The sequence below is a fragment of the Camelus bactrianus genome, chromosome 32 (genome assembly GCF_048773025.1).
Source record: "Camelus bactrianus isolate YW-2024 breed Bactrian camel chromosome 32, ASM4877302v1, whole genome shotgun sequence".
Taxonomy (NCBI): Eukaryota; Metazoa; Chordata; class Mammalia; order Artiodactyla; family Camelidae; genus Camelus; species Camelus bactrianus.
Genome location: NC_133570.1, coordinates 23,119,071 through 23,144,802, shown reverse-complemented (window position 1 = coordinate 23,144,802; position 25,732 = coordinate 23,119,071). Strand labels below are relative to the sequence as shown.

General features: G+C 57.9%; 1 protein-coding gene across 5 annotated transcripts; it reads right to left on the bottom strand.

Moving 5' to 3' along the window:
- Positions 1–2,411: 2,411 nt before the first annotated feature.
- Positions 2,412–25,316, bottom strand: KLHL22 (kelch like family member 22). 5 transcript variants are annotated; one of them, XM_074356455.1, is made up of 7 exons: positions 25,203–25,316; positions 22,414–22,679; positions 15,441–15,606; positions 12,882–13,600; positions 10,367–10,559; positions 4,726–4,959; positions 2,412–3,307 (listed from the first exon to the last, which is right to left on the bottom strand). In XM_074356455.1, the coding sequence occupies exons 2-7, from the start codon at positions 22,638–22,640 to the stop codon at positions 2,942–2,944; spliced, it is 1,905 nt and encodes a 634-aa protein (XP_074212556.1). In that variant the 5' UTR covers positions 22,641–22,679; positions 25,203–25,316; the 3' UTR covers positions 2,412–2,941. The 5 variants fall into 5 exon arrangements, with proteins under 5 accessions (XP_074212556.1, XP_074212559.1, XP_074212557.1 ...); XM_074356458.1 differs by lacking the exon at positions 25,203–25,316 and adding an exon at positions 24,865–25,018; XM_074356456.1 differs by lacking the exon at positions 25,203–25,316 and adding an exon at positions 23,356–24,848.
- Positions 25,317–25,732: the final 416 nt, after the last annotated feature.

Below are 25,732 nucleotides of genomic sequence, written 5' to 3'. Positions count from 1 at the left end.
CCACCGCGAGGCCCTCGGAGTGCCCGGCTGTGCGGTCAGCTCCTCCCGCGCGCGGGGCGCAATCAAAGCCTGCAGCGACGGCCCAGCCGGATGCTTGAGGCCTGTGGGTAGACTCGGTCTGGACCAGAGGCCTGGGCGAAGGGGACCCCATAGGGACCAACCGGAGAGATGCCAGGAGTAGAATGGCCCCGCACGGCCCCGAGAGAGTGTGGAGGTAAAGGCAGGTGGGGCAGGCAGCGTGAGGCAGAGGGACAGATCCAGGACAGAGACTCTGCAGCCCTTGTCAAGGCGTGAAGGTGGGCTGGGGCCTGGGAGAGAGATTCTGCTTGAGAAGGTTACCAAGGGAAAAGTCCAGAAGGTGGAGTCAGGGCTGGAGGCATGGGAGCTACTGCCTCAGGAGGGGTAGGGTGACAGCCCAGAGCACAGCAGGGACAGCAGAGAAAGGGGAGCGGGACTGAGAGGAGCAGGGCCTGGGGGACAGGGAGGAAGAGGAACCCTGGGCCTGGGAAGTGGAGGGTGCCAACCCAATCCCCTTGGAGCAGGGAGAGGGGCAGGCCTAGGGATGGAACAAAAAGGGGGTGGCCAGGTCTCAGCCAAGATACTGCTCTTCTAAGGACTTGAGAGCTGGCAGAAGGGCCTGAGCAGAGAGGACATCCGGCTTCTCCTGGGGAGCAGGCTGCACACACCTCCCTGAAGAGGGGAGAGCCCAGGCCCTCTCAGTTATGCGGGGGTAGGGGTCAGGGAAGGTGGGACTGGAGGAGGGGACTTGGGATAAGGGCCAGTGAAGGAACCAAGGCCATGGGTATCAACAGGCTGGCGGAAGGCTGGCTGGGAAGGAGCAGACTGGGAGCTGCGGAGGTTGGAGCCCCTCACTCAGCCATGCAGTGCAGGAGGGAGCCAACCGTCAGGGTTGGGGTTGGCAGGGGAAGGGCACCCATGTGGTCGTGACCGCACACACTCCTCTGGGACCAGGAAACAGGCCAACCACTTCCGGGCAGCCGTGCCTGGGCATGGCCCTGACCTCAGCAGTGCCCTCCCAGCGCTGGGGCCCCTCCCACGGAACCCTGTTGGCTGCCACCGACAGAGATCCATGTGACTGCAGTCTGCCCACCTCCCAGCTTGAAGGTCGCAGCCCAGCTGGACAGGGTTGAGGAAGAGGCACCTGAAACTCCGTCACCTTCCTCCCCTTCCCCCAGAACTGCTTCCTGCCCCCAAAGTGCCATCTCTGTGAAGGGTGGCACCTGGACTTCCAGAATGTCTCAAAGCCCTTCTACCCCGATCCGTGTACCACCCATGTCTGGCTGCCCCACTGCCCGCAAGACTGACAGGACCGTCCCCAGCCTTGTTTCAGACCCACAGCGCCCTGCACATGTCCCATCCCAGCCACCTTGTACTTGATGGCGAGTATGGGTGTTGAGGGCAGTGCCCACGTCTGTACCTGCCGCCACGTAACACCAACCAGGAGCTGGAGAAGTACAGGTGGAGTGAATGATCATCCGTGTGCCTGGCCTGGCGCCAGGTGAACACCGGGATGAGGGAGCTGCGGGTTCTTGGGCATCCATACGAGTGACCGGCATGTGAGCCAACCGTAGGAGCCAGGAGCCTGGGCCGACCATTTCTGGCCAGGATGGCTTTCCAGAGGGAAGTAAGTGCACGATGTCACATGGGGATTGGGAGCAGGGCTGTTTCCTTGGGGGTAACTGGGCCCTGAGATAGCAACTGCCCACCCCCCACCCCCCAGACTTTGGGGTGCCCCCACAAGAGCCCAGAGCAGCCAGCTGCCTGCACCCCTGTGCCCTTCCTCCCATGAGAGCACACGTCGCCCCCCTGCCCCCCACTCCACTACAGGGTGCCAGCACAGCAGGCTCTGGGCAAGAACATGGACAGAGAAGACCCCATCATCCCAGGCACCAGGAGAGGACAGAGCCCTGGGGGTTCACCCTATGCACAGTCCATGAGCCTGTGGGGTCACAACTGTCTGCAGGACTGTGGCCAACAGGAAGGGAGAGTGTTCAGGTAGAGGCTGGGCTGTGCAGGACCCCAGCCTGCCTGCCCGAGGATCCCACCCACTGCAGGAGCAAGGGCCTGGAGAGTCACCTGAAGGAAATGCAGGTCCCCCTACCCACCATGCACTCAGATCCAGGAGGTGGGCAGGCCCGGGCCCAGCGGGGCTATCAGGAAGTGTGTCTTTCTCTCCATCCCCAAAGTTCAGAGAGGTCTTCACCAGGGAAAGGGCTTACCCTGTCACCAGGGCGGGGTGGGTGTCCTGGGGATGCCTCTAGCCTGGGGGCCGGCTCTCAGCCTCCCACTGCTTCCAGCAGCTCTGACTGGAAACCAGGCTCCTGAGGCTGTAGCCTGGAACAGGCTGTGAAAGGAAGTGAGGCCAGGGCCAAAGGAAAGCAGTGCACACCTGGGGTCAGATGATTTATTTCATTTATCAACAACACAGGGTCAGAAAAGCCCAGCCAGAGGGGATCTTTTCACTAAAACCAAATTTTGGCAAAGTGACTTTTCTCTGCCCCCTCAGGTCCCTGGGAACGTGCCATCCCTCCAGCCCCCAGCTGCTGCCTCCTGCCCACAGGAGGGGTGAGATGTGCCTCAGGCCCCTTGCCAGGGGCCAGTCCCTAGGTCCCTTGGGAGAAGAGTGCCTTCTCAGCCCAGCAGGGACCAGGACCAGGGAGCGGGGAGGCCAGAACAGCTGGAGGCAGCACGCCCCTTCCCGGTGAGGAGAGGGCCCCACCCTAGGGTAATCCACAGCCCCAGACCTGCAGAGCCCCAAAAATACCTGCTGATGGGCAGTAAGAAGGAAGGGTGGCAGGAGCCTCGAGCCCATGGAGCCTGGGGTTGGGGGGAGCGCCACCCTGGGGTCAAGTGCTCGGCCAGGCCCCACTGCCCCCTGGGGGCTCCCATCACCCTTCCCCCCCGACACCAGCCCGGGACCCTAATCCTCGCTGGAGTTGTCGAACTCCTCCCAGTCAGACACACTCATCACCTCGGAGGCGAAGTCCGGGTCGGCCTGGCTGCGGTCAGGGGTCCCTCGGGGTGGCTCAAGGAGCAAGGACCGGGGCAGGGTGAGCACGCAGGCCGCCAGGCCCGAGATGGAGTTGTCCAGCTGGGGCCCCTCCTCCCAGCAGTCCTTCTCCACATCGTAGATGTGCACGTAGCCCGTGCGGCTGCCCCGGTTGTGCGAGCGGCCGCCCAGCACGTAGATCCTGTTGTCCAGCACGGCGATGCCGGGCTCCCCGTGCCCCGCCGGGAGAGGGCAGACGGATGACCACTGTCCGGACGTGCAGCTGTAGCAGGCCACCTGCAAGGCAAGGCGGGAGTGAAGCCTGCTCAAGCCAGGCACTGGGTTCCCAGGAGGCTGAGAGACACAGTGGGGCCATGCGCAAACGCACCCCTGGAGGAAGGAGGAAGGGCTTGGGCCCAGACCCTCCACCAGCCTGCGGCCTGTCAGGCATGCAGGTATCTCTTCTGCTGGGGGACCCGGCTCATTCCTCCCGCCCCACCCCCAATGAAGTTGAAGATTTGCACCCCACGAAGGGAGGTGCAGGTAAAATAGTAAACAGGTGCTTGCTGACTAATAATGACCATCCACATTCTCCTGTCTTCAAAATGACCCCATACAGTGAACAAATACACGAGAAACGTCCAACCTATAGTAAGCCAAGAAATGCAAAATAAAATGTCACAGACAAACTGTCAGCCGTTAACCAGCAGCCACAGGGAGGCAGGGGACAAGGCACAGGCCCCACGCTGGCGGAGGCGCACCGAGGCGTCCGAGACCGTGCACTTGGCTGCCCAGCCAGGATCGCAACATGCAAGATTCCCAAGAGCCACATGGAGGCCGGCCGTCAACTCGGAGGCTACCACCTCTGGCTTTCTGGCTACGGAGGGAGGTGCCTGTGCCCAGCTCCCTGGGACCTGCTACTTTATGCAGAAAAGGGGCCCCGCAGACTGAGCAGGGGGTGCACGTGGGGTGGGGGAGTCAGCGTGGGTGGTAGGGGGTGGACCCACTAGCTGCATAAGCCCCTGAAACAAAAGGGAAGGTGTGCTGGGCGGGCAGGGAGGACAAGCTGCCGCTGCCGGCTCAGCAGAGGAAGGGCCCTGAGCCAGGGAACGCGGAGGCTTCCAGAAGCTGAGAAGGGACTCGGGGCTGAGTCCCACAACCACAAGAAACTGAAATCCAGGTGGGGTGGCTATGGAGACAGTGTTAAACTGGACAACACACCCCACAAGAACAGAATGACGCTGAGACAACAGGGGGAACCACGCACAGGGAGGAGGAGTGGAACCTGTGGCACACGGCCGGATTACAGGTGGTTTTCTTCACCCGTCTCCACTTGTGAAAGCTCTGCCTTGGGTTACGGTAACTTGACAATTAGTCTAATAATAATACAGGCAAGCAGAGCTGCTCTGCGTGGCGCTGATGGTGGACGCATCCATTTAGCCTGTGCTGCCGGGGGAGATCCTAACGTGAGCTCTGGACTCCGGGGGACCATGTGCCAAGGTAGGTTCATCCATCACAACGCTTACACCATCTGGTGGGGGTGCTGGGGGGCGGGCATACGGGAAATCTTGGCACTTCCTGCTCAGTCTGGCTGTGAACCTGAAACTGCTCTGAGAAATAAAGTCTACTGAAGGAAAAACCCACGTGGCAGATACTTGTTGGCCAGGAGCCAGTGGACGGGATGGGAGCACAGCCAGGCGGGCGGCGCTGCTCACCTGATGAACGTCCCTCCTGTAGCCCGCATCATTGTTGCTGCCCCCGACCACGTACAGCTTGTCCAGGAGAGTAGCCATGCCATGCCACGCCCGCCGCACTGGCCCGTCGGCCAGGCTGCACCAGGTGTCGCTGCCCGGGTCGTAGCAGTGTGTCTCCCTCAGGTAGTCCTCCCCGCGGCGACCGCAGGTGATGTACATCTTCCCGGCCAGCGCAGCACCTGCGTGGGCGTACACCTGCAGGGAGAGGACGGCGCCCAGGCCACTGCACCCACCGCCCCCCACATCCTGACGGGAACGCTCCCTGGACCCTCACCAGACGGGCAGTGCCGGCCACCCACCCCGACCTCTGCCCAGTGGGGGACAACTCCAGCACCCGGAGATGACACTGAGCTCCCACAAGGGGAAGAACAGAATCTCTGACTCTTCTCTGCTCCCGAAGGAGACATCTACTTGGGGTACCCAAAGAAAATCAAAGCATCGTCTTCAGGGAGTCCAACCCTGGACCCACGCCCAGGGGCCACCACCTCTCCCCAGCTCCCGAAGACCAGCCAGTCCTCCAAGCCTGCTGACCCCACTTCCAAAATCTTTTCTCGTTTACACGTAACTCCCAATGACTTGGTGAGCACAAAGGGAGATGTAAAACGGAAGAAGGATCTTAAGTTACTGGTATGTGGGGTGGGGATGGGAGGGATCTGGATCCTCCACTCACTGCACGGGGACAGGGAGCACCTCCTGGCTGCCCAGTCAGCCCCTACCACCCTAGCCCTCCTCTCTCAGAGCCACTCACTCACAGCCAGCCAGGCCCTCCCGCTGTGGCCATGTGCTGGGGGCGTGGAGGCTCCAGGCCTGTTACCCAGGCAGAGGGTGGCACAGCCAGGGACTGGAGAGGGGAAAGGGTGGAGGGCAGGGGACAGAGCAGGGGGCAGGACACACACCAGGGGAATGTTAGTCTTCTCCCATCAGGGCTGGGGATCTGGGGAGGCTTTTTAAATTTTTGTTTCAATTTTTTTAAAAAAAAAAATTTTGGGGTGGAGGGAGGTAATTGGGTTTATTTATTTATCAGAGGAACTGGGGTTTGAACCCAAGACCTCATGCATGCTAGGCATGCACTTTGCCACTGAGCTATACCCTCTCCCTGCGGCTGCTTTTCTACTTAAAGTTTTCATCCTGCGGTGAGTGCAGGTTCACAAGTAGCGGGAAGAAGTAACAGACTCCATGTGTCCTTCACCCCGACTCCCCAGCCCAGCGGTAAGAGCGTGTGTAACTCAGCACAATATCACCTCAGCTGACCTCGACCCAGTCAGGGCACAGGACACCTGTCTCCATGAGAAGCCTCCATGTTGCCATTTGCCATCACCCCTGCCCTCATCCCTGGCCACCGCCAGCCGTCTTCCATGTCGTCCTCCTGAGTGTTACACAGACAGACTCACGTGCTGCGTGACCTTTGGTGACGGGCGTCTGTACCACCCAGGCTCGTCCACGTGGACGTGTGCATCCTGGGTTCCTTGCTGTGGCCGGTGGTCCCCACCTGTGTCCCTGCCAGCCTGGTCAGCCCCTCACTGCGGGAGGACAGCTGAGGAGTTCCTGGTTTCTGGCTGTTCCCAGTAAATCCACTGTTAAGTGTTTGTGCACAGAGAGTTTTGTCTCTTGGGGGTAAATGCCCAGGACGGCTGAGTCACGTGGTAGCTGAAAGTTAGCTTTTTATTTCCTTCCTTATTTTTTATCGAAGTGGAGCTGATTTAGTGTCGTGTTTGTTCTGGTGTGGAGCACAGCGATCCAGTTATACATACATATATTCTTTCTCACATTCTTTTTCATTCTAGGTTATTATGAGCTGTTGTACAGAGTTCCCTGCACTGTGCAAAGTCCTTGCTGTCTGTGAAAGTAAACTTTTTAGAGATGCTGCCAGGCTCTCTCCTGGCGAGGCTGCACCACTCACGCCCACACCAGCACCGTGTCCGCCGTCCGGTCCCTCTGTGTCCCCACAAGCAGTGGACACCGTCACGTTTCTCAGTTCAGTTGTTCCAACAGGTGGTGTCCACACTGTGGCTTTTTCATTTGGCCAGTGACGGCGCACATCCCTGAGTATCCGGGCCATGGCTGTACCCTCACCATGGAAATGTCTCCGCAAGTCTTTTGCTGCCTTTTCTAGGTGTTTGTTTACTGACGAGTTTTGAGGCTTCTTTGGTGTGCAGTTTTGATGAAGTCCAACTTATCATTTCTTCTCTTTATGGCTTGAGCTCTGGGGGTCAAGCTGAAGCACACATTGCCGAGCCCTGGATGCAGGCAATTCTCTTTTTTTCCCCTAAATGCTAGTTAGCTTTACATGAAGTCTGGAAGCTATAGTGAGTTACTTTTTTGTACAAGGCATGAGACTTGGGTGGACGTTCACTTTCTTGCCTGCAGACGTCCAGCTGCTCGGGTACTGTCTGTGGGAAGACCGTCCTCTGTTCAATTGCTTTTGTGTCTCTGTCAAAAATCAGTGGGTGAGTTGCGCGGGTCTGTTTCTGGGCTCTCCACTCTGGTCCACTGACCTCCCTGTCTGCCCCCCGCAAGACCATGGTCATAATGACTGTATCCAGCAAGTCTTAAAACCAGGTAGACTGAGCCCTCCTACTCTATGGTTTTCCAGAAGTATCTGAGGTGTTCTAGGTCCTCTGCTTTTCTGCATAAATTCTAGAATCCCTCCTCCGTCTCCAAAACCTCTTACTGGGATAGCAACTGAGTCAAACACATCCATTTGGGAAAAATGTACATCTTCAAGTCTTCCCACCCATTAACATGGAGCTGCGTCAAGGACACCTCCGGGCCCCAGGGCCACTCCCTCTGCCACTCTCTGTACCTCCCATCCCGTCTCAGCCCCGCGTGGCCATATCTGTGTGTCTGGACTACGGTTTACTTAGCGATTTTTAAGTAGCCATCAGATTTTCCTAAACTTGGAAAGAATCTGTGTATGTTGTAGGAAAGGTACAGAAACGTATAAATGATTAACTGAAAAGCACCCAAATCGCTCCCCTCAGGTATGATCATCGTTAACATCTTTGCAGACTTCCTCCTAGACGTTTAGCGTAAACGTCTGTTTCGCGTGGTGGGTTCTGTGTGGGAGCGGACGCTCAGGCCGTCTTCTTCCGCTTACCACCGGCGGTGGGCGCCTTCCCAGGAGACGCGGCGTCCACGCAGAGGTGCCAGGTCTGTGCCGTCACCTGCTGCTGGGCGTTCTCTCCCTGCCGCTACACACCCGACTCGTCGTTTCTTTCAGAGGAAGGCGTCCAGTTCTCGTAACTGCACCAGGCGGCCTTCTCGTGTGGACACACACGCCCGCCGGTGACCCTGTCCTGCTCTCTTCCAGGCCTCCAGCAGCGCGGGGAACCTGGGCGTCCTCATCCCGGTGATCGCTGTGATGAGTGTCCCCAGTCAGCGTCTCGGAGCCCAGGGCACTGCCCGGTGTTATCAGCAGGCCATGGGGACCCAGCTGTCGGGACTGTCCAGTGGGCCTGTGCCTGCTGTGGCCCCGCCACCTCGTGCCTTCCTGTGTCCTCCGTGCCCGGCCCAACCCCCTCGGCCGGCTGACCGGGGCTTCACGTCCCTCGGGCGTGGCTCCCAGGTTCATGGTCGGACTCGAGCTCACCATGCTCCTCCCACCCACCCTGGGGCCTCTGACTCGGGCCGGGCGGCACCACATCCCTCCCCTCCCTGCACCCCGCCTTGGTAGCTGAGAGCCTGTCTCCATTTCGTCCTGTCTTGGCCTGTGCCTCTCCTCCCGGGGCTGCCTGCCACTTCTCCCTGGCCTGGCGTCCCTGGCTGCCGGTCCTGAGCCAGGCCGTGTCATGTTTAGTTTTCCTCCATGATCCTCAATCATCCACTTAACCTGCCTTCTGATTGAGCCTCCAGTGACCCCCTCATCGTTGGAGTCCCAAGCACTTTCGTGTGTCCTGCAAGTGGAGCTCTGGGGCGGCTGACCCCAGGCTGCAGTTGACCCCGCCCTCCTCCCGACAGCCCCCCACCACAGCACAGGCCCTCATCACCTCCGCCTGGACCACCCGAGGGCCCGGGGCCTGTTTCCTGAAACCCCTTCTCTTCATGAGCACCCACTCCCGCCATATTTCCCCTTCCTCAGGATAAACTGGAAGCCTCTCCTGGCCTGGAAGGTCTGTCCTTGCTCTCCCAACGGCTGCGGTGCCCTGTGGAATGGTTTCACTGGCAGCTCCTTGACGACTGTCCCCAGTCAGTCCGCCCAATCCATCTGGCCCTAGCTGCTCCCCAAGTACCACTCAGCTCAGCCTGCAAGTCCCTCAACGGCACCCCCTGCACTGATCTGTTTAGTGGCTGAATGGTCTCTCTGCTAGGCTGTAAACAGCATGGGGGGACCTGAGCCACTTTTTATCACCACTGGATCCCTAGGACTTGGTACACAGTAGGTGCTTAACACAGGGCTGCTGCACCAAGGACGGACAGAAAGGAACCTGGACACCAGGGAGCAGCGAGCTGCAGGCCGAGGCTGCCCCTCTGTGGCCACTCTGAGCAGTGCAGCCTCCCCACCTCGCCCTCAACCCTGGACAAAGAGCCCCTGAGCCCCACCCCGCCCCCCTCCCTGCCTGGATGGAGCCCATGGCCACCAGGTCTCAAGGACCCCCGTTTTCTCCAAGCAAAACCTGCCCCTTGCCCAAGAATGGGTTGGAAGTATTCTCCAGAGGGTCTTCCTCCCCAAAGAGGCTGAGGACCACGGGGCAGGTGGGCCTTCCCTGGCTGGGAGGACTGGCAGTGGGAACCCCTGGCCTGGTAGACCCTGTGGGTGTAGGGAGGAGTTGGCCTGTCAGAGGCCACCAGGCTGGGGGAGGGGCGGGAGAGGAGGAGGGAAGGTTGGGGGGGAGAGGAGGGGGGAGAGACAGGAGTTCAGGTGAGAGACAAGGCAGGAGCTCCTGACCAGGTCCCTGGCCAGGCCAGCGTGGTAGAGCCTGGAGCAGGGCTGCCCCTGCCCCGGGGCGCTCAGGATGCCCAGCAGTGCTCCAGCCCCTGGCTGAGGCTGAGGCCTGGGATGCACACGGGAACCCGCAAGACCCCCTCATGCCCTGGGATCTCATGTCTAGTTTGGTCTGGGGGCCAGGGACCCGCACCCTGAGTCCAGAAGGTGAGAGGGCGCCTCCCCAGAGCACTGACTGGGTGTGGTGAGCACATTTTAAACATCTTCAAACTGGAACAAGCCAAAGTATTATGCACGAGGCACATAATTCCTTCTTAAAAACCTGAAAAATACAACCTCTGAAGTGTTTCTGGCTTCTCGAAGGCCCCACCCTCCAGGGGCCTGTGGGGGAGGTCGGAGGCCTCTCGGCGTCCCTCTGGTTTAACATCTCTGGACGCGTCCCAGCTCACCTCACGTGCTGAGGGACAGATGGGGGACACTGCAGGCTTAAAGCAGCTGCCTGGGGCCCAGGTGGCAAAGCCAGAAGGGGTGGAACCTGGGGGATGGGGCCTCTCCCCAGGTGCTGGGTTAACCTCAGGAGCCCCCGCCCCAATCTCAGGGTGGAACATGTGGAGGGCTGTGACTGACGCTGGACCCGGTTCCCGGCCTCCCGCTCGCCCTGCACAGCCCGGTGAGGAACGGAATGTGGGTGGAGAAGGCCTCTGGGAGGGGCTCCCTCACCTCCCTCTTGAGCGGGGCCACATAAGCCCAGGAGTTGGTGGCAGGGTCGTAGCGCTCCACGGCACTCAGGTCGTTGTGGTAGTCGCGGCCGGCCACAGCGTAGATGTGCTTGCCCACGACACACACACACAAGTCGGCGTGCTCCTGCTGCAGGGGCTGGATCTGGAACCAGCGGTTGTGCCTTGGATCGTACCTGGTGGGGACAGGGGGCCAGCATATCACGGACGCAAGCGCTAGCTCAGCGGGCCTGTACCTCCAGCTGTGCCCAGGAACCCGGCTCCTCCCTCCCCAGCTGCCCCTGATGCTGGAGCTCAAGCACAAGTGTGTCCCCTGCACGCAGCCTGCTGGGTTTTGCCCAGGGCGCCAGGCTCTTCCAGGGGTAACTTCGTGGGCAGTTTCCAGGCCCCCAACTGTCTATCTTCCAAGCTGCCCCATGGCTGTCCCTACAGCCATGTCTCACCTGTCTCACCTTAAGGACCCCAAAGCCCCGCCCTCCATCAATGATGTCCCTATTTATGGCCTCTTGACTGGACGGGCAGAGTGGTCTCCAGCCGGTACTTCCTCACGTGTGGTCCAGGCCAGGCCACAGCCCTGCCCACACTGGCATTTCAAAGGCATCCCCTAAGTGTCCTGGCCCATCCCCCGGCTCCCCAGCAGCTCCTCCTGGCTGTGGGCACCTCCAGGAAGGGGGCTGGCTGGCTGGAGGAACAACCCGCTGGGCTAAGGGGCGCCCAGGGTGGGGGCGGGGGCAGGGCAACCTCCACACCCCTCTCGAGGGGACACAGCTGTCCCAAATCAGAGCCCTGCAGTCTCCTCTCCCCGTCAACCTGCGTGACAAAACCTCACGCCCAAGCACCTGGCATGGAGCTGCCCCCCAGCCCTGCCCCCTTCTGCCTTCACAAGGCTTCACCTCCTCAACCCAGGTAACCTCAGCCGCTGCAGGACGCCCAGCCACCACCTCGCGCACCCTCTTTTCACACTGCTGGTGCTGCCCACCCACCATGGCTGTTCACCTACCCTGCCCGGGACTACATGGGACAGCGCCCATCCCACCCACCCTCACCAGCCACGCCCCTGCTCACACCAGGACTCTCACACCTGAGCCTCGCAGCCAAGGCTCCTGAAAGCCCAGGGCCAGCCCCACCTTCCAGCAGCCAGCACCTGCCCCAGCCGGGCCCTCCCTGGGGGCCTCCCACCGCCCTTCCCCGACTCTCCAGGCCCCAGGTCGCCACTCTGCTGGGTACAAGGCAGGGGTGCTGAGTGGACACAGGTGACCACAAACCCCAAGGGGCCAGGATCCATGAGCCCAAGGCCCACAACCCACTCCCCAACTGCATCTGTCTGGCGCCCTGCCCAGCTTCCACCTGTGCATCAGCCGCTGGGCATGCCTGCTCAACAGCCCTGCACAACGGCAGCCTCCTGGTCAGGGCTCTATTTCCACAGAGACCAACTCCAAAGAGGAGTTTCTTTAGCTTTCGTCCCAAACACAAGTGAGACACCCTCGACCACCGCTACTTCCCATGCAGTACCTACTGCAGGCTAGGAACACAGGACCTTGGGCACTGGAGTGATGCCGCCTGCCTAGAAACAGAACCTGACCCTACCTGTGAAAAGGGAAAGGCAGAGGACCAGACTCTTAAATAAAAGTAAGGTCCACCTGGCAGTGATGAGTCCACTGGGAGATGGATGAACCTTTCCCTCTACAGAGACAAGACCTGGGGCCTCCCCACCACCTTGTCAGTTGCTCTGCACCCTAGTCCGCCTGGCCAAGTCTCACCAACCCCCACCGCAGGACCCAATCCTGGCCCCAAGATGTGATAGGGACATGAAGGCAGTGGCCACCTGGCTCACAGCTGCCGGAAGCAGGTGGCAATCTCTCTGTGTGCTGCCACCTTTCAGCTTATAGGGGTTGGAAACTTCCCACAGGAGCCAAATCCTAAGAAACCCAAGCAGTGAGGGGTCTGGCCTACCTCCCTTGCTCTAGGCAGAGAAATGGATTTATGGGATCACGGCCTCCCCCCCAGAACCTCGTGCTCAGCACACAGCGGACAACAGGCCCAGGGGGCCTGGGGGAAATTCAGTAGGAGGCTCAGTACTGTCTGCAGGCCTCTTCTGCTCTGCGCTGGAGGAGCAGGCCCACAGGCCGCCGCTGTCCTGGTCCTCTGGAGCCAGGAGAGAAGTCAGGCGGACAGGTGAAGGAAGCCAGGAGGAGGGTGTGGGGGTAGAGGCTGGGCGAGGTGGAGAGATCTGGGCCCGTCCCCTCCTTCCCAGGCTAGAGCAGCCCCCACCCAGCCCCGGGGTGAGCTGCAGTGAACAGGTCTGAGGGGAGGGGACAGGAGCGGGGTAGGTGCTCGGGCTGTCCGCACCACACTGCTGCGCCTTCCAGGGCCTCGGTCCACACAACAGCTGCAGCTGATTCAAGAGGCTGACTGCCCGGCCCACGGGACCACGTCTGGCCGGAGCTGCTCCCCAGGTTGCTACCTGGGCCTGTGCTGCCCGGCCGAGGGGGCCCTACCTCCAGCACCGGGACTCAGCGCGGAAGCCCTGGACGTTGTTGTCGCCTCCGATCAGGTACACAAAATTGTTGAGCACAGCGATGCCCTGGTTGGACATGCGGGGTGCCAGGGAGGCAGTGAAGTGCTTCCACTCGCCCAGCAGCGGGTTCAGATACTTGGCCTGGTCACTGAGGACAGTGGACGGTGTGGAGTGGATGCCCCCGAAGCCCACGACACACTGGAAGTCCGACCGCAGCTCAGTCTGTGGGCCCTGCAGGCTGGGCTGCAGGCTCTCGTTGCGGTGGTAGGTGAGGGCAGCGGCCACCGTGTCCCGCAGCGGGCTGGGGTCCAGCCTGTCATGCAGGCGCTGCAGGACTTCGGCCTCCATGAGGGGGAAGCGCACGGTCTCGAGGAGCTTTGGGGGCTCATGCAGCGGGAGCCGGTCAGCCTGCACCTGCTCGGGCGGGTAGTGGTAGAGCAGCGCGCCCTCATACACCTCCGTCTCGCAGGACACCTCCAGGCGGTTGCTGCTCAGCAGCGAGTACACCTTCTCCAGGGGCAGCTGGCGGTACTTGTCAGTCCGTGAGAAGGCGACGAAGTTTTTGAGGATGTAGGCATCCAGCTGCTCTGTCAGGCGGCTCAGGTCAAAGAGCTCGGCCAGCCGGTAGACGTCCAGGATGTTGTCCTCATCCACCCAGGGTGTGAGGAAGTCACAGCAGAAGTGGATGATTTCCGGGATCTGTGGACAGAAAAGACCCGTCAGACCCAAGGCAGAGCACGGAGGCGGGCCCGGGGCTCACAGGCTGGCATCCTCTGCCACTGGCCCAGCTCACCCCCAACCCTTCCCTGCCCTGGAGGCTGGCTGCCTTCTCCCTGACACACAGGGGACACCCGGGGCTCACCACACCCTGACAAGTCTTAAATCCCAGCTCCAGCGTGTCTCCAAGCTTTAGTTTTCTCATCCAAAAAACAGGGATAAAGTGGAGAGGAACCACCTGGCCCAGGGCGGACCCCCGACACGCGTCAGCCGCCTTTAGATCCAAAGCACTGGAACCCAACAGGAAGCAGCACCCGGACCGCATCCGCCCCTCCCCAAGCTCTCCCGGGGCCTCTAGAAGACACCTAGCTCCTTTTTCCTGCCACGACCCCCACAACTGCACACCCAGCGAACCACCAGGCACCCCAGGAGAAGGCCCTGACCCACCTCTCGCTCAGAACTGCCCATGGCGTGCTCCGAGACCACACCCGGCACCCACCCTGCACCTGACCTAGACCTCCTAAGCAGCTGGAGGGCATCCTGCCTGGGTGGAGGCCCACTGGACTCCCCGGAGTGTGGGGCACCCAGCTGGCCTTCTCTGCATGCAGAAGGGCTGGGCAGGGTGGTGCAAGGACCACGCACAGGTGAGAGCTGAGGACTGGGCCGCAGGGTCAGGACAGCCTGGGATTAGGTGACCAAAGCAAGGCACAGGGAAGCCAGGGAAGGGCCCGGGCAGGCTGCCCAGGATTGCTAAGTTCTGCAGGATTTTAGAATTTTTCACAATGGGACTCCCTCCCCTACCCAGGACCACCAACAAGCAAATCATCACGTGTAGAGTAAGTCGGCTGAACTTCAAGCTTATTAATAAGTGCTTAAAATCTTTTTATTTTTCCTGATTCAAGACGTTTGGTGCTTGCCAGGTGACAATGAGGGCTGATGGAGGCCTTCAAAGTGCTAGGCGTGTGTCTGCCCCGCCAGGAATGTCCCTATCGTGCTGCTCTTTTAGGTCCTGAAAGTCTCACCTGACCATCCACTCCTCCCTTAGCAGCGCTTCTGCTTGGCCTCCTCTGCCTAAAATACCACCCCTGACCTCTCGTGGGCCAGGATCCTGAACACCGGCCCTGGCCGCAGGTGAGAGCCAGCAGCCCTGAATGGGCCCTGGAGCAGCTCCTGCTCCCAGGGGCTGTCCTGTCCTGAGTCTTGCCCCTGTTGTCAGAGCAGCAGGGCCTCCGGTGGAGGCTCAGAGAAAGGAACTCATTCACTTGGGGTGACCCAGGGGCCAAGATTCAGACCCACGCCCTGGGGACAGCATGAAAGGCACAGCACACTGGGGGCAGGCCACCAACAGGCATTGGCTATATGAACAAACATGACCTGGCAGGCCTGCGGGCTTGGAGCTGACATGCCAAGTGAAACCTGCTTTAAAAACAACATTGCATAGAAGCCCAGTGTGTTCAAAATAAACCAAAACACAGCCGGGCTGCTGGAGGTGAACAGAGTTCGCCTCCCTCCCGTGTGTCCTAAGAGCTCTGCTGCCCCGAGCTATGCGGGAGACAGCAGGGCTCTGAGCTATGAGGGCCGCCCTGGCTCAGCTCCACCTGCCCACTCGCTGCTGTGACGGCACAGGGGGCTGTGGGGCCTCCCAGAGTCACCCTATCTTCTGAAATCTAAGTCACACTGTCAGAGCCTCAGAAAGCTCCCTAATTCTGTAGGAAAACTAGCACTCAAAGTTCAGTGACAAAGAGGCCCTGGCACCACTGCCCAGCGGCACCGGGGAGACCCGCCTGGGCCTGGGTCTGCCAGCTCAGTCCGGGAGCCTCACCTGAAGCTGGCAGGCGGCGACCAGCGTCTCCTGGACGTTGCTCAGGCTGAGCTCCAGCTCGGATGTGTATATGAAATGCAAGATCTGACACATGGCATTGTAGGACACGCCATGGATCAGAACCTCTTCCTGCTCCATCTCCTTCAAACCCCCAGCAAACATGCCCCTGCAAAGACAGGACAGGTGGGGTTACACCCATGGGGACACCAGCCCTGCCACAGAGCAGCAGCCCACGGGGCAGGAGCGGGAGGACCGGACGCTGGTTTGTGCTCTGAGTCAGCCCTCGGGAGATGCCCACAAGCTGCTGGGGGCAGGGACCACATCAGGCTGGCTCTCCGCTGCACACATTAGCATGACTCCTGGACCACAGCAGCCCAGGGCACACTGTGAAAGGCGGAACGAGCGGGAAACAGTGAAACGCACGAGCTCAGCACCGACTGAAGGGCCAGAACCGCTCACAGAGCTGGTGTAGCCGCAGCTAAGGAGGTGGCGAGATTCCTACGTACACGGAGCTTAATGCCAGACAGGACAGCAGACGCGGAAACAGGCATTTCAGGCTGTGGAAATGCTGGGAAGGACAGCGACAGGGCAATCTGGTTGAGGGGGGCCCGGCTGGGGAGGGGAGCAGGGGGAGAGCGATGGCAGGGCGGGCCCACAGCGAGGACCTGAGAGGGCACCGGAGGATCCAGGCCCTCGGCTGGAGGGTGGTGCAGCAGCTGTGCGGACCGGACTTGGGAGCAGTGGGTGCAAGAGGGCAGCAGGCGTCCCATCCTGGCACCGCCAGTGCGGGGCGCCAGGGGACACCCAGCGGAGATGGTGACCTTAGTCAGGTGTCTGCAGGGAAGAGGCTGGCGGCCATGGGAGGCATCGGGGCTGAAATGAGACAGCAACACGGAGATGATGGGAGAGTGGCTATTTTTATATTGTTTATATTCTGGCTAGGTCACACACACACACACACACACACACACACACACACACGAAACACAGGAAAGGGTGAAAGTCTCGCTCCTTCCTCTGCTCTGGCCACCAGTCCCCTCCCCAGGGAGGCACCATCCTGGGAGGCAGGCACACGCCTAGTTTTGCCTGTGGCTTTGACTCCACAGTACACCCTAGTAGGGGCCGTAATCAGGACACACAGCACCCACTTCTGTCAAGGTGACAGCACTGATTCAGCCCCTCACGCCGGGGTCCACCTGGGTTACCATCACCTCCAATCATCTGCCCGATGGACGGTCCTGCCCTGTGAGCTCTGTTGGTATGAACGGAAGGATTCATTCCAGGATGGAACGTGCTGGACGAAGGGGTCTGTACACTCACGCTGGGACAGCACCGCCGCCACGGTCACGGATGCCCCCGGGGTTGGGGATGGGTGCCTGCTCCACATCCTCAGAACCCAGAGACTCCAGCCCGGCCACCCCGAGGAGAGGGAGAAGCTGCGTGACCAACTGGACAGGACCTGTCTGTTGTCACAGGCTTAGGAACCGTCTGGACATTCTTTTCTAAACAGTCCAGATGCTGTGCCCATTTTCTGTCGGACTCTGTCTCATCAATTTAAAGAAGCTTGTTCCCTCCTGGATGAGTTGAATTTCTTTCTTTAGCTTGAATCTTGTGAGTTTATGATGCTGTCTAACATGCAGAAGTTTGCAGACTTTGAATAAGAACTTACCGTTTTCTTTTTTGCCTGTGAATTTTGTGTCAAACCTAGAAAGGCTCTCTCCTTCCGAGATGTCCTTAAAAACACTTCCTCTCGTTTTTTCATTTCATCTTTCACAACTAAAATTGTCAATCCACCTGAAATTCATCTTGGGGCAGGTGGGAAGCAGGGGTCCAGCTTTGCCTGTTTCCAGATGGCGCCCAGGGACGCACCTTCACTCCAAAGTTCCGGACAGTCTGTGTCCGCTTCCAGGCTTCCCGTCCTTTCCCAGAATGCTCTGGGCTCTGAGCACCAGAGCCGTTTCAGCCGCCGCAGCTTCACGGTGTGGGCGGCCAGTCCACTTTCGTTACCTGGTGCTCAACAAGCTCCTCGCCCTTGCTTGCCGTTTTAAAGTCGAGACTTCAGAACCACTATGTGCAGGGAACCCTCTTGGCATTTTCACTGGGACCACATTACACACCTAGACTGGGGTGGAGAGCTGGTACCTGTGTCGTGGGCGTGGTGGGCCTTCCTGTGGCCAAGCCAGCCTCTGGGTCTCCCGGCGGTCTTGCAGGGCCAACTCCCCACAGACCTACCCGGGCAGGCACGTCACTCCACACTCAGCCCCTCGGGGAGCTTTCCCAGGCCCAGGTGGCTCTCCTGCACTCTGCTGGTGGTGCTGTGACCCGGCCACACCGACAGCAGAGGAGGGGGACCGCAATGCTGGCATGCTGATCACCCCACCTCACCCCCCTGAGCAGGGAGCGGGTGACAGATCAACTCAGCTGCGTTTGATCATCTTAAGAAAGGACCCACACATCGTGAAGACCTTAACCGGATCCTGAGTGAAGGGGAAGTGAGGAGATGTAAGACATTTTGTGGATAATTAAGAATATTCAAGTATGAACTTAATATCAGAAAAAATTATGGAATGACTATAAATTTCCTTAAGACTGATAATGGTATCGTAGATATTCTGGAGAAGATCCTTATTCTCAGAGGTGCACTGAAGTATTTCAAGATAAACTGTCATATTTCACAACTTACTCGGAAGTGAACACACATGGCAAAATGGAAACAATGGATGACCTGGGCGCAGGGCACAGGGAGACCCGTCTTTCACCTCTTCTGTAGGACTGACATCTTTCAAAGTAAGTTAGGGAGGAAAAAAGGCCAGAAGAAAAATAAAACATATATCCATTCCTTTTTTTTTGCTTTTAACCCAAAGTGGATGTTTAATATTTTATGATATTCTTACCACTTTTCGATAATTCTGAAATTACGCCAAAATAAAAACGTAAGCTGGAAAAAGATTTTTAGTAATGTTCATACCTCAACACCCATTAAGATGGCCAGTATCAGAAAAGCAGAAAACAGCAAGTGTTGGTGGGATGTGGAGAAACGGAACCTTTGTGCGCTGCTGGTGGGAATGGAATTTGGTGCAGCTATTCTGGAAAATAGTATGGAGATTTCTCAAAAAATTAAAAACAGAATTGCCATATGATGCAATAATTCCACTTCTAAGTATATACTCACAAGAACTGAAAGCAGGGTCTCGAAGAGATATTTGTACACCCAAGTTCATGGCAGCGTTATTCACAACAGCCAAGATGGGGAAGAACCAGAGTCCACCAACCAATGAAGGAAAAGCAGAATGCAGCGCATACAAACAACGGAGTATCACTGAGCCTTACAAAGGATGGGGATTCTGAGGCAACAACACGGATGAACCTTGGGGACACTGTGCTAACCGAAAGAAGGCAGTCACCAAAGGACAAATTTTGCATGACCCCACTTATATGAGGCCCCTGGCGCAGTCAAGTTCATAGAGACAGACGGGAATGGGGGCTGGGGAGGAGGGGGTGGGGGATGCTTAGTGGGTACCGTTTCAGTTTTACAAGATGAGAAAGTTCTGAAGATTGGATGCTCAAGAATGTGAACATAACTAACACTACTGAGCCATACACTTAAAAATGGTTAAAAGGATAAATTTTATGTTTTTTAAAATCAAAATTTATTAAAAAAAAAAAAAAAGGATGTTCACCAAGTGCCCACCAGCAGGGCAACAACCGTGTGAGGGGAAGGCACCCAGACCACAGAGCACGAGGCCCCCTCTACTGCCAGGATGTCACAGCCACATGTCACAAAAGCAAGCAAGCTGCCGCTGACTTAAGGTGGGGACATTTCCTGTGTCAGCTTGTTCCAGCCCTCAAAGCCCCGCCCAAAGCTTGAGGCCAGGTGTCTCATCCAACTGGAAAAAGACTGTGTCTGTGCCCTCTGTGATGTCCTGTCCCCACACCGGGCCTGGGTCAGGACCCCAAGTCCCAACACCGTGATATTTCCAAAGCCAAATGTATAAAGACCCACACATCACAGTGGAAAAAAGAAAAGCAGTCTCATTATCAGTTCAGGGTGGGTTTCATGGCTTGATCAATTTGCGCCAAACTTATATTTTTAAAAAACTGGGCGGGGGAGGGCAGCGGGTATACCTCAGCAGTAGAGTGTGTACTTAACACGCACAACGTCCTGGGTTCAATCCCCAGTACCTCCAAAACTTAAAAAAATAAAAAACCAGGGTAGGGAGGGTATAGATCAGTGATAGAGTGCGTGCTTAGCAGGCACAAGGTCCTGGGTTCAATCCCCAGCACCTCCATTCAAACAGTAAGTAAATAAACAAAGCTTATTTTTAAAAAAAAAAACAAAAACCTGGCGACACTGGATAACCTAACTCCTCCCCCCTCAGCCCCCACCTCAAAGATAAAACGACTGGACACACTGGACAGCTATCCACAAACAAAACAGTTCTAGGAGGACACTCAGGATGTTTTAGCAACACAGGGAACAAAACAAAACCACCCTGAGTCTCAGAGCTTTGAGGGTGTGAAAATTCCAAACCAGGAGACAGAACGGATGAAGAGGGCTGACTGGCTACCGCGGGCGCAGCAGGTGGGGCGGGCAAGGGTACAGAGGTGCTTTCAGATTTCTTCTTATTTAGAAAGGGTTTCAGCTGCGGGAATGACACTGGACATTATCACACGCCCACCATGTGTCTGGATGGCCACCTGCCAGGTCGCTGAGCGCTGACAGATGCCTCACATCCGAGGAAGGGTTCCTAACTCGGAACCAGCCATCCTTCCAAGAACAAGGCCCAGCAGGCGGGGGTCCCCCTGAGCACCTCACCCTGTCACCCACAACGAGCTGCAGCCTCCTGTGTGCTGGCCGCACCCTGCACAGCAGACGAGGGCTGCCGCCCGACCCTGCACCGGGCCGCTCAGGACTCCACTGCAGGGCCTGGCCGCGCACCCCCCACAGCCCCCTTCACCCTTGTCCACATTAGCGAGGGAAAGGCGGCACCCGCACTGCCCCTGAGGAACGGCAGTGTGACAGTGTCAGGATGGCCTGCGGGGAGAGGAGCCCCCCCGAGGGCTTCAAGGGTGCGTCCAGGAGGCCCTGAGTGGGGAGGACCCCAGTGCTGAACCTTCTGGTCCCAAGTCCTCCCCACAGCCCTGTCCCACCCACGGGCCTGCCTGTCTCCCAAAGCCTGTACAGGCAGAAACCCCCACACATGGAAGGGACACTGCTGTCCCTGCACACGTCTGCCCCAAGGTGGCACTGACCACTGGGTCACACACCCCATGAACTCCTGGGGAACAGGAAGCACTTAAACCATAAAGAAATGTTTTGCTCAACAGTTCCTAGAACAAAAAAGTGAGAAGTACAACCAAGACTTGAAGACAAAACAACCAAACAGAACGGGAGCTGAAACAGAGGGTCTCGGGCTCGGAGCTCCGCTCGGCCCTGCCAGCAGCCTCTGGGGGGGCTCGTGCCACCAGCTCTGCCCAAGGTGCCCCATGCTGGGGTGAGTCACACAGGAGAAGGGCCCCTCAAGGAGGGTGGGAGGCAGGGACTCCGAGGGGTGAGACGATGTGACTAGGACGTGGGTGGCCAAGAAAGGGAGCAAACAGGGGCAACCGTGCACATCGCGAGGCTGCGGAGATGGCACATGTTTGGTACTGAGCACCGCCTCGCTCACAGAGGTCCCAAGAGGTGCCCTGGCCCATGTGGGCTTACTGCCCATTACAGAAACGCTGTAGGGGGGCGACTAAGGCATAAACTGTCACAATGTCTTCCAAAAAAGGTGTGTGCTACAAACGCAGAGAAAGCAAATGTGGCCAAATGGTGACAAGTGGTGTCCAGGTGGTCATGATACTGTTCTTTCAACGTTTCTGTGGATTTGAAATGCTTTTTAATGAAATGATGGGAAACCAGAGTACAGTAGAAGAAAATCTCAGAGTTAAAATGTCAGGTTATTCGTCATTATTAGGTCATTTAAAAGTGAGGTTCCTTTCCACTTCTGTCCCAGAGGTAAAACCACAGGACGGGACAGTCACTGGTTCTCTTCCGCTCTGTTCTCCTCAGTGGGCAGGAGCCAAGAGAAGTCACTGTTTTGGGACCAAAGTAACCATTTCCAGAAAAGGGAAGGTATTGTTTTTAAGTTTCCCCATTAAATGTGGGCAGTTCTGTTAGTGTAACTCTCTCATCAGTAGATGGGAAAATCCCACTGATAAAATGAAGCTGCGTGTTTGTGCCGGCACACAGACTGACTAGGTTCATGAAGTCTGTCCACTCTGTTCCTGTGGCAAAGCAATGGGGTAGGCCTAGCACAGAATGCAACTGCTATCAAAGCTGTTTTATACCAGGAGTGGGAGGGTATGCTCACTGGTAGACAGCGTGCTTAACATACACAGGTCCTGGGTTCAATCCCCAGTCCCTCCACTAAACCTAATTACATCTCCCCCACCAAAAAAATTGTTTTATATCTTAAGAGTGTCTTATTAAAGTATGGATTTATTTCTTAGAATGTGCGTGATAAGAATTTTAAGGATTTACATAATGCTCCAAAAGCCCTTACAATACCTCTAAGAAAAGGATTCTTAAAAATTGGTTTCCGTATGTACTCGACTTCTTAAAACTTTCCTATAGCTGAAACACCAGGATTTATCTGCAGGGTTGCAGAGAGACAATCCTGCCTTAAACAGACTGAAACAAAGTAGAAAGAAAATCTGTTTCACACTGACATACTAAACTTACAGCAGAAAATTAATTTCCTAAAATGCAGTATTACAAGTAAAGCTGAAGACATTGTCTTTGAAAGAAAAGGGAAAAAGATGACATGCCCTAGAGCTAGGACAGCTGATAGAAAAACATACCCTGAGACCCCTGTCACAGTGAGCAGCGGGAGGAGCCCAGGGTGAGCCCACCGGCCGGTGGAGGTCAGTGCTGACAGGTCCACCTAGTGGAGCTGGCACCACTCACGGCCTTATTGTGCGGACTCACCGGAAGTAATCACAGGATGCAGCCAGGAGGATGCGATGGGCCTCAATGTGTCTCCCCTCCACCACCAGGACGACGTCGAAGAGGATGCCGCTGTCCCGGAGAGCCAGCAGCCCCCGGAGCAGGGCCTGTGAGTGCTGTGCGCTCCGGTAGGTGTTGCTGACGCAGTGCGGGTGGGAGGGCTGCGTGGGCAACTTGCAGAGCTGGGCGAACTCCTGCTCCTCCGCCATCCTGACCGCAACTCCGGACCTCAGCACCGCGGCTGTCAGCTGGCAGGACACATGGCAGGGGACTGAGCCTGGTAGGCAGTACCAGCAGGTCACCACGCTCGCTCCTGTCCCTCTCTCCGCTCACCTGTGGTCCCGAATCTGCTAAGTCCCTCTCCCCTCCCACCACTGTCCAAACCAGGGGCCTCTTCGTCCTGATGGGTGTCCCTTCATTGCCAAGATTCTTCTCTCCATTTTATCTCCTTCCACTTCCCGTGAACAGAAGGGTTCTGGAGACAGACCACCCGGGGTTGGTCCCCTACCCAGCAGAGACTCACTGCATGCCTAACCCGCGTGTCAGGCTCAGCTGGGAAAAGCGAAATACAAGCCCCCAGCCCCTTGGGACATCCTAAAATTCCTAAAGGACCAGAGAGAAGCACCAGCACAGACTAGTGCTCCCTCTGCTACTGGGAGAGAACACTGCGTTCCCCTACACAGGAAAGGATGCAAAAATTGACAACAGGTCCAAGGGGCAGTGGAGGGGAGGGTTTTAGGCCCTGCCTTCTCTGACCAAGATTCTGAGTCAAGTACATTTGAGATTGTCTGCATCGTGCTTTAAATTCAAGCATACCTTCTAATGATTGAGTCAGTATGTTCAAAAAAGGCAAACAGATTTAAAAAGGGGCCTCAGAAACACAGTTAGTAAAACCAACTATTGCAAACACATCTTAGAACCAACCAGAAATGACAGTGGACAGCTGGCTGCTCTGGGTCGGGGGCACCAAGCTATGGGGCCGGGCTGCTCCCTCTCCTGGCCACAGCACCACCTGCCAGCGAGGCACCTGCCACAGGCTGTGAACGTCTGCCCTCCCCAATCATGTCCCTCCATTATCCCCCTGTCAATGTGTTCTTCAATTCCTACTGAACCGTTATGGGGAAAAATATGAAAAACAGATTCTACTATAAAACAAAAACTGTATTATGAAACTTAGCTCTGCCTCCCACTTATGACCCCCGACCAGATCCTGTCCCAGAAAAAACTACTTTCCCACTGCTGTTCCAGGTGGCATCTACGCTTTTGCAGGCAAATCTCTAAAACTACATTCCCCTACTTATTAACTTTTGTACATGGTAATTTCATATCCTCCCCTCAGTCGAAGGTATAGATAACTATTTTATTTAACCAGTTCTTTTCAGACAGCTGGGTTTCCTCTAATTGTTTGCTATTGCCAACATTTTCACACTTAAAGTCATTTAGCTTTGCCATATATGCAGCAGTTATCTGAGGAAAATTTCCTAGACACGGGCTGCTGGATCATTTCAATCTGAATGTATAGCTGACATTTTAACAGCTATTGCCAAGTCACCCTCCTTAGAGGTTGTACCAATTTATTCTCCTACCAGCAAAGTGTGAGACTGGATTCCAACCACTGTCTAGCACACCAATAGTTCCCTTTTCAATCTTTGCTGACTTCACACACAAAGAACAGCCTTTCACAGTGTAACTTCCTTTTGGTAATTGACAAATTTTCAAAATATAAAAAGTTAAGTGAAATGCTGCAAATCCTTTGTAATCCCTGCCTATGCCTCCCTGGCACCCTCGACCACCTATTCATTTTCCACGGGTTGCTCTACCATGAAGCCCTTCCATAGATTAAGCTCCCTCCGGCCCCATGACATTCCTGATTCTGGTCTTCACAAGCAAGTCTCTGTGTTCAGTGCTGCTCAGAGCCTTAGAGGGAGCAGGAAGGCATCTGGTCCCAAGTAGGTACAAAGGGAAGGACATAAAATGAATTTTCCTGAACTCATGGATGACAAAGCCGGACACATTTCTGCAGAACGTTCAACTCAACGCTATCTACTGAGTAGGCACCCCCGTCCTCTGCAAAGCCCCAAACACTGTCTGCCCTCCACGAAGCCCAATCCTTGGCAGCACGAAGCAAGCAGGTCCGCAACAAAGGGAACGGGGGTCCCACTTCCCAGACGGCGGCCTACGCCAGTGCGGGCTGGGATGCGCCCCGGAGCATCTGGGATCGCAGGCCGGAGCAGGGCTAGGAGGCGCCCCGCGGCGGGGCCGGGATTGGGAGCGGGCGGACCGGCAGCGGGCGCTCCGGGCCGAGTCGTCGCACTGACAGCGCGGCCTCGGGGTCCGTCCAGGTCCGTCCAGGTCTGTCCCCGCGGCGTGCAGGGGCCCAGCCGGCCGGGCCGAGGTCCAAGGTCGCGCCAGGGGGACGGCCTCTCGACCCACCGCCTGTTGCAGGGCCGCCCGCGCGGCGTTGGGGTCGCGGCCCCGAAGGACGCGCGCGGACGGCAGGCGACACGTCCGTCCAGGGCCAGGACGCCGGCGTTCCCACGGCCGCGCAGCTCCCGCCCCGTCGCGCCCGGGGGTCCCGCCCGCCGCCCGCCGCCCGCCGCCCGCCGCCACGTCAGGCCGCAGGAGAGCCCCAGGCCGCCGTCCCCGCCCCGCCCCGCCTGCAGCCGGACGGCGCCCCAAGCCACCCCCACGCCTGCCCCGCGCGCCCGCCCGGCCCGGCCCCTGCCCCCGCCCCGCGCGGGAATCTCCGCCGGCCCGCGCTCGTCGCTCACCTCGCGCCGCGGCAAGCGGAGGCCACACTCGCGTGGGCGGGGCGGGCGCGCGGGGCGGGGCCTCGGCGCGTCACGTGGGAGCGCCGCGCAGGCGCGGGGACGCGAGCGGGGGCGGGGCCCGGGCGGTAGGCGTGGTCTGAGCGGGATGGTGCGGCGCGACGCGGCGCTGTCTCCCAGCTGTTCTTGGCTCCCAAGCCCGCGCAGCTGAACCGATAAATAGTGAAGACGTGAAGGAATGCCTTCTGGCGAGGGTCGCGCCCTGTAAATCCCTTTCTTCCTTCCTCCCCTCGGTCCCTCCCTCGCGGCCTCAGGCGTCTCCCGACCCCTGCTGGCAGGGACGTAAACATGGCCTGTGTGAACAGGTGTTTTCCTGCTCATCGAGGTTTTGGAGTAAATCCGCTTCCCAGCCCGCAGCCGGGTCCCAGCGGTCCAGGAAGCTCTTGCGTTCATTTTTCTCCGCCTGACCCTAAGAGGACCCCATCCTCCGAGGCTCATGCGTGACGGCCGCGTCCGGAGGGTGGGGAGCTTGG

Bases quoted from the DNA above. Each gene is read 5' to 3' on its own strand.
- KLHL22 (XM_074356456.1), bottom strand. From the start codon at position 23,505: ATGGAGGGACATGATTGGGGAGGGCAGACGTTCACAGCCTGTGGCAGG. The intron at 22,680-23,355 runs GTTGGTTCTAAG...GTGTCCTGCCAG, and splicing joins GCTGTCCACTGTCATTTCTG to CTGACAGCCGCGGTGCTGAG. The intron at 3,308-4,725 runs GTGAGCAGCGCC...CTTGCCTTGCAG, and splicing joins ACAGGAGGGACGTTCATCAG to GTGGCCTGCTACAGCTGCAC.